Genomic DNA, 11,751 nt, shown 5'->3' on the forward strand with positions numbered 1-11,751 from the left:
ATCTGTCTATTTCTCTGTCTATCCATCTGTCTATTTATCTGTCTATCCATCTGTCTATTTATCTGTCTATCCATCTGTCTATCCATCTGTCTATTTATCTGTCTATCCATCTGTCTATTTGTCTGTCTATCCATCTGTCTATTTATCTATCTATCTATCTGTCTATCCATCTGTCTATCCATCTGTCTATCCATCTGTCTACTTATCTGTCTATCCATCTGTCTAACCATCTGTCTATCCATCTGTCTATCTATTTGTCTATTTATATGTCTATCCATCCGTCTATTTATATGTCTATCCATCTGTCTATTTATCTGTCTATCCATCTGTCTATCCATCTGTCTATTTATCTGTCTATCCATCTGTCTATTTGTCTGTCTATCCATCTGTCTCTTTATCTATCTATCTATCTGTCTATCCATCTGTCTATCCATCTGTCTATCCATCTGTCTACTTATCTGTCTATCCATCTATCTATCTGTCTATTTATCTGTCTATTTATCTGTCTATCCATCTGTCTATCCATCTGTCTATCCATCTGTCTATCCATCTGTCTATCCATCTGTCTATTTATCTGTCTATTTATTTGTCTATCCATCTGTCTATTTATCTGTCTATCCATCTGTCTATTTATCTGTCTATCCATCTGTCTATTTATCTGTCTATCCATCTGTCTACCTATCTGTCTAGATTTCGGATCTCTGACAATGCCCCGTTTTTTCGGCTGCTTATCCCACGTGTTTTTACCGGAATAATGCTTTTCCCCATCTGATTCCTGGTACAGATTACCTCGTGACGCCGGATATCAGTGTGAGCGGGGATTCCAGCAGGTTAATGAAAGGACAGTCCGTTGAGATCCTGTGCGAGGCACCCAACTACTTCTCGGGAGCCAAGTTCTACCTGTACAAGGACAACGACCAGAACTTCATCAGCACGACTATTGCTTCCTCGCGCCTGGTCCGCTCCCACTTCAAACTTCACCACATCACGAAAGCGGACCAAGGCAACTACTCCTGCTCGTACCAGGCAGACATCGTTGGAAAGCACTTCAACTCCTCCCGCAGTGACCCCATATACCTTACGGTGATCTGTGAGTAGCGCTGAGCACCACCGGCTGCTCTTTATTCCAGGCGGGCGTCTCTGGCTGGGTCAGGGGTTTTCCAGGATCTTGACTCTGCGACAGTGAAGGGAACGGCCGATATATTTCCAAGTCGGGATGGTGAGTGGCTCGGAGGGGAACTTCCAGGTGGTGGTGTTCCCCGTGTGTCTGCTGCCCTTGTCCTTCTAGGTGGTAGAGGTCGTGGGTTTGGAAGGTGCTGTGGAAGGAGCCTTGGTGAGTTGCTGCAGTGCATCTTGTAGATGGTACACACGTTGCTGCCACTGTGCATCGGTGGTGGAGGGAGTGAATGTTTGTGGATGGGGTGCCAATCAAGCGGGGCTGCTTTGTCCTGGACGGTGTCGAGCTTCTTGAGTGTTGTGGGAGCTGCACTCGTCCAGGCAAGTGGGGAGTATTCCATCACCCTCCTGAGTTATTCCTTGTGGATGGTGGACAGGCTTTGGGGGAGTCAGTGGGTGAGTGACTCTCCGCAGGATTCCCAGCCTCTAAGCTGCTCTTGTAGCCACAGTATTCATATGGCTGGTCCCAGTTCAGTTTCTGGTCAATGGTAACCCCCCCAGGAGGTTGTTGGTGGGGGATTCAGCGATGGTAGTGCCATTGAAAGTTCAGGGGCGATGGGCTGCACTTTCTGGTGTTGGAGATGGCACTTGTGTGTGGCGCGAGTGCTACTTGCCACTTGTCAGCACAAGTCCGGATATTGGTCCAGGTCCTGCTGCATTTGGACATGGACTGCCTCCGTATCTGAGGAATCAGATGCAGGACAGAGCAGGTAAGGACAGCAGGTTTCCTTCCCTAAAGGTATGAGTAAAGTAAGTGGGTTTCGATGACAATCATCGTGATAGAAATGATGGCAGCAGTTCAGCCATTTCATGCAGTTGCAAAAACACCTTCATACCGAATTGGCTGCAGTAAGTACTGTCCAATACGTGGAACATGTATGTTAGATTGTTCGATATAGTGCCCCAATATTAATATTCGGCTGCCTTGGCATCAGCGGGAGTGAAGAGACTGAGGGGGGGGCATTAGAAAGTGTGAGCATAGGAACATATGACCTAGGAGGCAGGAGTAAGTCCTTTGAACTTGCAACACCACTCAAAAGATCGTAGTTCAACTGGTCATCTCCCACCTTCCTGTCTTCCCCACCCCCCCGTTAACATTTGACCCCCTCGCATCATTAAAAACGATGTAACTCAGCCTTGAATAAATGTTAACGCCCAGCCTCCACTACCTCCTGTGGAAGAGAACTCTACTTTCTCTCAGAGAGAGGAAAAAACATCCCCTTTTCTCTGTAATTGACAGAGAGACCCTTGTGTTCTTGAAACATGTTCCCTCGTTCTAGTTTCCCAGACGAAAGGAAATATTCTCCCAGTATCCGCTCGCTCCAATTCCCTCAAGACCTTCCATGTTTCAATAAGATCTCCCCTCGTTCTTCTGATTTCCCATGGATCTCCGTTTAACCTTTATCCCCGGATAGTCATTAGCATAGTTGCAGACTTCAGGAGGGCAAGGCTCCTGGACCTGGTGGACCACACCCTAGGGTCCTAAAGGGAATGACTGCAGAGATAGTGGCTGGATTGGTTGCAATCTTGCAAAGCTCCACCTAGATTCTGGTAAGTCCCCAGCGGATTGGAAAGCAGAAAGTGTGAGACTTGCTGAGAAAATATATTCCGTCGAAACATTTCATCTTGCGCCCAACAGGACAGTTGCCCCGAGGAGTGCGAGATGTAAAGAATCGATAACATGTCTTTATTTTCAGCAACATGTTCAAGTTCTGTATCGCCAAACGGCTATCTGTAACACAACTAATACGGAAAGGAGGGAGGCTGAGAGCAGGGAACTGCAGGCCAGTTAGTCTTAACAGCTGGGGAAATGCGAAATCCATGACTGAGTAGGCACGCCTTTAGATAATCATAATGCAATCCGGGAGAATCAACAAGATTTTGCGAAAGGGAGATAGTTTTTGAAAAACGAATTGGAGCACTTTAAGGATGTAACAAACAGGGGCGGTAAAGGGGAACCAGTAGATGTGGTGACCTTGGATTTTGATAATGTGCCCGATAAAGAGCGCAATATAAAAGACCATGGGGGCAGAGGGTGATATATTAGCATGGATAGGAGATTGGCTGACTAACAGGAAACAAGGGAGTCCGGACAAATGGACCATTTTCTGGTTGTCAAACCATAACTCGTGGAGCACCGCAGGGATCGTTGCTGGGGCCTCAGCTATTTACAATCGATATGAATGACTTGGATGGAGGGACTGACTGTATTGCAGCCAAAGCTGCTGAGGTTAAAAACAGACTGAAACGAAAAGTCTGCGAGGGTTAGGTGAGTGGGCAAGACATTGGCAAACGGAGTACAAAGTGAGGTTGTCCATTTTAGAAGCAGAATGGAGAAGCAAAACATTACCAAAATAGAGAGAGGTCGCAGAATGCTACTGTACAGAGGGAACTTGGTTTCCTAGTCCGTGAATCACACAAGGTTAGCATGCAGCTATAGCAGATAGGAAGTCAACGGGAAGGCCAGCAGTTATTGACCGAATTGCTCACACCGCTGTCAGAGACGGAGTTCCAGGATTTTGACCCAGCGGCAGTGAAGGAACGGCTGATTATATATCCAAGTCAGGATGGTGAGTGGCTTGGAGGGGGACTTCCAGGTGGTGGTGTTCCCCATGTGTCTGTTGCCCTTGTCCTTCTCGATGGGATTGGAAGCTGCTGCCTCAGGAGCCTTGGTGGGTTCCTGCAGCACATCTCGTAGACGTTGAGGGTTGGGGATTCGGCGATGGTCACGTCATTGAATGTCAAGGGGCGATGGTTAGATTCTCTCTTGTTGGTGATGGTCATTGCCTGGCACTGATGTGGCACAAATGTTACTTGCCCTTTATTGCAAGGGGGAATGAGATATAAATGTCGGGAAGTTTTGGTATAACAGTACAGGGCATTGGTGAGACCACACCTGGAGTATTGTGTGCAGCCTTGGTCTCCTTGCCTGAGGACGGGTATACTTACATTGGGAGCAGTGCAGAGAATTTTCACTAGGCTGCTTTCTGGGATGAAAGGGTTGTCTTATGAGGAAAGCTGGAGCACGTTGGGCCTATACTCATTGGGTTTTAGAAGAATGAGAGGTGATCTGTTTGATGCACATGGTATCCTGCGGGGGCATTGACAAGGTAGACACTGGGAGGTTTTTGCCTCCCGCGGGGGTGTCGAGAAGCAGGGGGCACGGTTTAACATTAACGGGTCTCCCATTTAAGACGGAGGTGAGGAGGAATTGCTTCTCTCAGTTAGTCTCTGGAATTCTCTTCCCCAGAGGGCACAGGAGGCTGGTTGACTGAATATATCCAACGCTGAGTTAGACCAGATTTTTGGATGGCAAGAGAGTCAAGCATCATTGGGGTGGGGTGGGGTGTGGGGGGGAGGGCGGGGGGTGTGGTGGTGTGTGGAGGGCAGGCAGGAAAACGGAGTTAAGGCCACAAGCGGATCAGCCATGAAGTAGGCTCGATGGACCGAATGGCCTGCTCTGTTTCCAGTTCTTGCCTTCTTGATGATGAAGGGTGAATTGAGCAGACCGATGGAAGATGGGATCGAATTTGGAGACGTGTTCGGTGCTGCGGTTGGGAGGGACTAACACAGGAAAACAATATATGATGAATTGTACGAGGCTGAGCACCTGGTGGGAGGATACACCTTGCTGGTCAAATTCACATACCTTTGAAGGTGGCCCATTGTGTTGATAAAGCAATTGAAAGCAAATATGGGTCACATAGGTAATAGGGGCAGGAGGAGGCCATTCTGCCCCTTGAGCTTGTTCTGCCGTTCAACTAGGTCAGGGCTGATCATCTACCTGAACACAATTGCCCCGCATTAATCCCATATCCATTGATGTCATTGGTACCTGGACATCTATCAACCTCTGCCTTGAGCATACTCGATGACTGAGCTTCCTCAGCCCTCTGGGGTAGAGAATTCCAATGGCTTACCACTCCCCCCGAGTGAAGAAATTCACCTACATCTCAATCCTAACGGCCAACCCCTTGTTCTGAGACTGTGTCCCCTGGTTCTAGACACCCGCCCTCCCTAGCAAAGAGGGAATCATCCTTCCTGCATCATTGAATGTGTTAAGTGTGTTAGTATAGCGTGTTGAACTGCTATTACCGCATTCTGCTATCTTACCTTTACGCGCTATCAGCACCTTCTTTAGCCTTTAACACTCCCTTTGCGTTGCGTCCATGACATCTTTATCAATATGTCCTGAGCTCCCCCCCTTGATCCCTGTAAGAATGTTGGGTCCCTCAATGAGAACACCTCTCGCTCTTCTAAACCCTATGGAGCACATGCGCCGACTCCTCAATCTCTCCTTACGAGGCAATCCCGCCATCCCAGGAATTCGTCCGGTGGCCCCTCGGCCCCACTCCCTCGATGGCAATTACATCCTTCATAAGAAGTGTTGAGATGAGCGCTTGAAAAGCCGTAGCAGGTGCTGGAAAAATGGGGTTAGAATAGTTAGGTGCATGATGGCTGGCATGGACATGATGGGCTGAAGGGCCTGCTTCTGTGCTGCATAACTCGATGATAAGGAAGCCAAAGCTCTAGGCAATACTCCAGGTGTGGTCAAGCCAAGACACAATTGTGTCTCTGCACAAATGCAGCAAAACATCTGCAATTGCGACTCGAATCCTCTTGTGATAAAGACCAACATGCCAATTCCCTTCCTCAGTCCCCTTACTTGCACCGTACTTCCTGTCATATAGTGACCAGAACTGTCTCCAGCACTCTAGTTGCAGTATAACTCGTGTTTTCCACCCCACCCAACTTCTGTACTAGGGATAAGGCGAAATAGGGGCAGATTTTGGATTCATCTCAGTCAGAGCTGCCCATCCCTTGAACATTTCAAGCAACCATACTGTAGGAGTCACATGTAGGCCAAACCCAAAGCGCATGTCCTTCCCTAAAGGCTATTAGGATTTTGCAACAATTGCTGATAGACGGTTAACAGCAACGAGGCCAGCTTTAGAATTGCAGATTTATTAGTTGAGTATCAATCCCCACTGGCTGCTGGTGAACTCACGTCCACCAGACCACTAGCCTGGGACTTTGGGATTACTAGCCCAGTGATGTTACCGTTACACCACCATCTCCCCAGAGGGCTAATTTCCAACTGGCCGGGCTAACGTGTTTCCTCTCTTGCAGATGACGTGGCACTCCGCTTAGTCAACGGAGAGAACGACTGCTCGGGCACCGTTCAGGTGTACTACAACGCAACCTGGGGTTCGGTGTGCGGCGAATTCTGGGGCATCACGGACGTGCAGGTGGTCTGCAGGCAGCTTGGCTGCGGTTTTGCCAAGGGGCAAATGGACCCGTCGCAGTTCGCCGACATCCAGAAACCCATCTGGCTGAGCATGGTCCAGTGCAGCGGCGCCGAGGCCCACCTGTGGGTCTGTCCGGCGAGAGCCTGGATCAGCGGGATCAGCTGCGATCGATTGAACGGGGCTACTGCCACGTGCTCTAGTAATGCCCGCGCGTACGGGGTCGTTTTGGCCTTTTCCTGCTCCCAGTATTAAAATGAATCGAGCACATGCACACACATACACATAACACTCCCAGCGATGCCTGCTTAGTTCCGACACTGCCAACAGACCTCAGGAACCATGTAATGCATTGGAAATTAAAATTCCCTCAAAAGTTGCCCATAATGCGAATTCTACAAAAAAAAAACTTACAGAATATATTTCAGCAAAACTGGAGTCCAGGAGTCATTGCATCCATCCACCCAGCATCATTTTATATCCACAGTCATAGTCAGCCACTGCAGATGCTTATGTACATACGTAAGCAGTGTTATTTTACACAAGTTCCTGTGCGCAAGTGTCTACACTTGCCCTTTAAGCGTGCTGGGCCGCTAGTCACTAGCGATGGTGCGGAATGTACAATCTGGGCGGGCGAATGGAGTGGTGGATGTGCTGGGGGTGGGGGTGGGGGTGAGGTCCGGTTCCCCTTCCAAGTCACTCGCCCTCGAACGATATCGGCCGTCCCCTTCGCTGCCTCTGGGTCCAGACCCTGGACTTCCCTCCCTCCCTCCCTCACCGCGCTGAGGGTGTGTACCCACGCCCCCGCAGAGGCTCCAGAAGGCAACTCACCAGCACCTTCTCAAGGCCCTGCGAGAGACGGGCAACAAAGCGCTAAACCCGGCCAGCGACAGCCGCACCCCATGAACGAAAATGCGAAAAAGTTGGGGGGTGGGGTGCAGGTCTGCTCAACGCTGGGACGGTCTTGATAGGCCGAATGCTCCCCCCCACCCCGCCCCAGCTCGGGTTGTTTTGTGTGTGCGCGAAACCGTCTCCTGGGGTCCACCCTTGATTCACCCCTTGAACATAAAGCTGGGGTCTTGGGGGTTGGGGGTGGGGATCGGTCAGTTTTCAGGCAATGGGAATTGGTCAATATCTACGAGGGAGACATGGAAGTATCTCTCCGGGGTTAGAGAGGGAGACAGACGATCGGCAATATGCGTGGAGAGAATGACCAAGTCCCGGAGAGATCGGAGGATCACAGAATCACACACACAGTGCAGAAGAGGCCCTTCGGCCCATCGAGTCTGCACCGACACGTGAGAAACACCTGACCTACCTACCTAATCCCATTTACCAGCACTTGGCCCCATAGCCTTGAATGTTTATGACATGCCAAGTGCTCATCCAGGTACTTTTTAAAGGATGTGAGGCTAACCCGCCTCCACCACCCTCCCAGGCAGCGCATTCCAGACCCTCACCACCCTCTGGGTAAAAATGTTTTTCCTCACATCCCCCCCCCTAAACCTCCTGCCCCTCAACTTGAACTTGTGTCCCCTTATGACTGACCCTTCAACTAAGGGGAACAGCTGCTCCCTATCCACCCGTCCATGCCCTTCATAATCTTGTACACCTCGATCAGGTCGCCCCTCAGTCTTCTCTGCTCCAACGGAAACAACCCAAGTCTATCCAACCTCTCTTCATAACTTAAATGTTTCATCCCAGGCAACATCCTGGTGAATCTCCTCTGCACCCCCTCCAGTGTAATCACATCCTTCCTATAATGTGGCGACCAGAACTGCACCCGGTACTCCAGCTGTGGCCTCACCGAGGTTCTATACAACTCCAACATGACCTCCCTACTTTTGTAATCTATGCCTCGATTGATAAAGGCAAGTGCTGCATATTCTTTTTTCACCACCCGACTAACATATCCCTCTGCCTTCAGAGATCTATGTACACACATGCCAAGGTCCCTTTGTTCCTCAGAACTTCCTAGTGTCATGCCGTTCATTGAATACTTCCTTGTCAAATTACTCCTTCTAAAGTGTATCACCTCACACTTTTCAGGGTTAAATTCCATCTGCCATTTATCGGCCTGAGATGGCGGCATAGTGATAATATCAGTGGACCCGTGATACAGGGGCCTCAGGCTAATGTGCAAGGGACATGGGTTATACAGACTGATCCTCAACCCCCACCTCCCTCCACCACCCCCCCAACCCAATTTAAGCATGGGAGAAGCTAAGGAGTCAACCCTACATGAACTACCTAGACCGTTCCAAGCAATTGAACCCAGGCAGTTGGCGGCCTAATGGTCATCACACTAGTCATGTGACTAGTTGAGTTAAGTGATGTGGAGGGTAGGCAGGCTTTGGGGAGTCAGGAGAGGAGTTACTCGCCGCAGAATTCCCAGCCTCTGACCTGCTCTTGTAGGCACAGGGACATAGGGATGCAGGAACAGGAGTGGGCTATTCAGCCCATCGAGCCTGTTCCTGCGATGTGCTGGCCCTGGAGAGGGTCCAGAGGAGGTTCACGAGAATGATCCCAGGAATGAAAGGCTTAACATGTGAGGAATGTTTGAGGATTCTGGGTCTATACTCGATGGAGTTTAGAAGGATGAGGGGGGATCTGATTGAAAATTACAGAATACTGAAAGGCCTGGATAGAGTGGACGTGGGGAAGATGTTTCCATTAGCAGGAGAGACCAGGACCCGAGGACACAGCCTCAGAGTAAAGGGAAGACCTTTTAGAACAGAGATGAGGAGAAACTTCTTTCGCTAGAGTGTGGGTGAATCTATGGAATTCATTGCCACAGAAGGCTGTGGAGGCCAGGTCATTGAGTGTATTTAAGACCGAGATAGATAGGTTCTTGATTGGTAAGGGGATCAAAGTTACGGGGAGAAGGCGGGAGAATGGGGTTGAGAAACCTATCAGCCATGATTGAATGGCGGAGCAGACTCGATGGGCCGATTGGCCTAATTTCTGCTCCTAGGTCTTATGTCCATCATTGGATTATCTCATGGCTGATCATCTACCTCTCCGCCACTTTCCCACACTATCTTCATAAGCATCGATGTCATTAGTCTCCAGATGTTCACTCTTGATCGTGGCCAATGATTGAGCTTCCACAACCCTCTTGGCTGGGAATCCCAAAGATTCACCCCCCACCCCATCTGAGTGAAGAAATCCTTCCTCACCCCAGCCCATTACCCTGACATTCGGTCCCCCCCAATTCTAGGCTCACCAGCCAAATTGTGCATCCAACCTTCATCCACCCTGTCACGCCCTGTAAGATTTTCCTAGGTTTGAGTGAGGCTACCCCTCATCCTTCGGAACTCCAGGGAATACAGACCCTGTCCCCCCCCAGTCTCTCCTCATAAGAAATCCCAACACCCCAGTGATTAATCTGGTGTACCTCCATTGTGCAGGATTTATGTGGGGGTGGGGTTCAGCTCAGTTTCTGGTCAATGGTAACCACCCTCACCCCCAGGATGTTGATAGTTGGTAACTCAGCGATGGTAATGGTATTGAATGCCAAGGGGAGATGGTTAGATTCGCTCTTGTTGGAGATGGCCATTGCCTGGCACTTGGGCGGCCTGAAGGTTACTTGCCACTGGTCAGCCCAAGCCTGAATGTTGTCCAAGTTTTGATGGAGATCGGCACGGGGGTTTGGGGCTAGAAAACTGAGGCGCCATTTTGTCACTTGCACGGCCGGGAAATGGCGCAATTTTCCCATCTAAGACCTCTTGGACACCTTGCAGTAACGTCCCTCTGCATTGGATGATGCTGGCAGCTAGCACAGGGTGATTCTTTGGAATTCTCTACCCCAGAGGGCTGTGGAAACTCAGTCAGTGAGTTTCGAGAGAGAAGTCGATGGGTTTCTGGGGACCAGTGACGTCAAGGGATATGGAGGTATCGCGGGAAAGTGGCGGAGAGGTCGATGACCTGCCAGGAGCCAATTCAATGGCGGAGAAGGCTCGATGGGCTGAATGGCCCACCCCTGTCCCTGTGTCCCTCTGTCCCTGTGTCTACAAGAGCAGGTCAGAGGCTGGGAATTGTGCAGCGAGTAACTCACCTCCTGACTCTTCCCCAAAGCTTACCTGCCTCCTACATCGCTTAACTCAATTGGTTGCATGACTAGTGAGTGGAGCAGAAGGCCACCATCGGCCTGGGTTCAGTTGCTTGGCACCATAAGAGACCATAAGACATAGGAGCAGAAATTAGGCCATTCGGCCCATTGAGTCTGCTCCGCCATTCAATCATGGCTGATAAGTTTCTCAACCCCATTCTCCCGCCTTCTCCCTGTAACCTTTGATCCCCCTTACCAATCAAGAACCTATCTATCTCGGTCTTAAATACACTCAATGACCTGGCCTCCACAGCCTTCTGGGGCCATGAATTCCATAGATTCACCACTCTCTGGCTAAAGAAGTTTCTCCTCATCTCTGTTCTAAAAGGTCTTCCCTTTACTCTGAGGCTGTGCCCTCGGGTCCTAGTCTCTCCTACTCATGGAAGCATCTTCCCCACGTCCACTCTATCCAGGCCTTTCAGTATTCTGTAAGTTTCAATCAGATCCCCCCTCATCCTTCTAAACTCAATCGAGTATAGACCCAGAGTCCTCAAACGTTCCTCATAGGTTAAGCCTTTCATTCCTGGGATCGTTCTCGTGAACCTCCTCTGGGACCCTCTCCAGGGCCAGCACATCCTTCCCTGAGAGACGGGGGCCCAGAATTGCTCACAATATTCCAAATGTGGTCTGACCAGTCGAGTTCGTTCACGCAGAACGCGCAGAATGTCCGATTGGCAAATGGAGGACTGTCCGCCAGTGTGGCAAGGAAGGCCTTCAGTGGTCAAAAGCAAGTCTTTTAGAAGAAACCAAGTCTTGTTTTCTGTCGCCACAGCTCAGCCACCTCCGCCGACGTTGGCAGTATCTGGAAATGGTCTATTCTTCAAGGAAGACACCATCAAGTTTGTGTGTGGGGCGTCTTCCCTGTACAAGGGTGCGCAGATGGCCCTATACAAAATGGGCGAAGAGACGCCAGTCTTAACGGGCGTGATCTCCTCCAGTCAGGGCAACGTGAAGTTCGATCTCGAGCACATTAACAAGAGCCATGAGGGGACCTACTGGTGCAACTACCAGTTGGAGGTGGCGGAGCTGGTCTTTGCGTCCGAGGACAGCGCATTGGTGGAGATCGCGGTCGTAGGTAAGGCCGGCTTTCAGGTGAAAAGAGAGACACGTCGAATCTTTGCACCTTTGCACTCATCAGGACACTTCGCATTACAAGTGCGGGGGTGGGGGGAGGGGGGAAACAACAATTCGTACCGCATGTGAAGAGTGTGCCGATTG

At 50.1% G+C, this 11,751-nt stretch overlaps 1 protein-coding gene across 1 annotated transcript; it reads left to right on the forward strand.

Moving 5' to 3' along the window:
* The first annotated feature begins 788 nt into the window (after positions 1-788).
* On the forward strand, positions 789-6,677 carry LOC144672435 (scavenger receptor cysteine-rich type 1 protein M130-like). Its single transcript, XM_078534278.1, has 2 exons — positions 789-1,090; positions 6,307-6,677. The coding sequence occupies exons 1-2, from the start codon at positions 835-837 to the stop codon at positions 6,675-6,677; spliced, it is 627 nt and encodes a 208-aa protein (XP_078390404.1). The 5' UTR covers positions 789-834.
* Positions 6,678-11,751: the final 5,074 nt, after the last annotated feature.

This window comes from Cetorhinus maximus, chromosome 38, assembly GCF_964194155.1.
Source record: "Cetorhinus maximus chromosome 38, sCetMax3.hap1.1, whole genome shotgun sequence".
Taxonomy (NCBI): domain Eukaryota; kingdom Metazoa; phylum Chordata; class Chondrichthyes; order Lamniformes; family Cetorhinidae; genus Cetorhinus; species Cetorhinus maximus.

What these genes read in the sequence shown, in the direction of transcription:
- LOC144672435 (XM_078534278.1), top strand. Translation starts at nt 835, where the DNA reads ATGAAAGGACAGTCCGTTGAGATCCTGTGCGAGGCACCCAACTACTTC. An exon ending in CATATACCTTACGGTGATCT is followed by an intron (nt 1,091 to 6,306) that starts GTGAGTAGCGCT and finishes CCTCTCTTGCAG; the next exon opens with ATGACGTGGCACTCCGCTTA.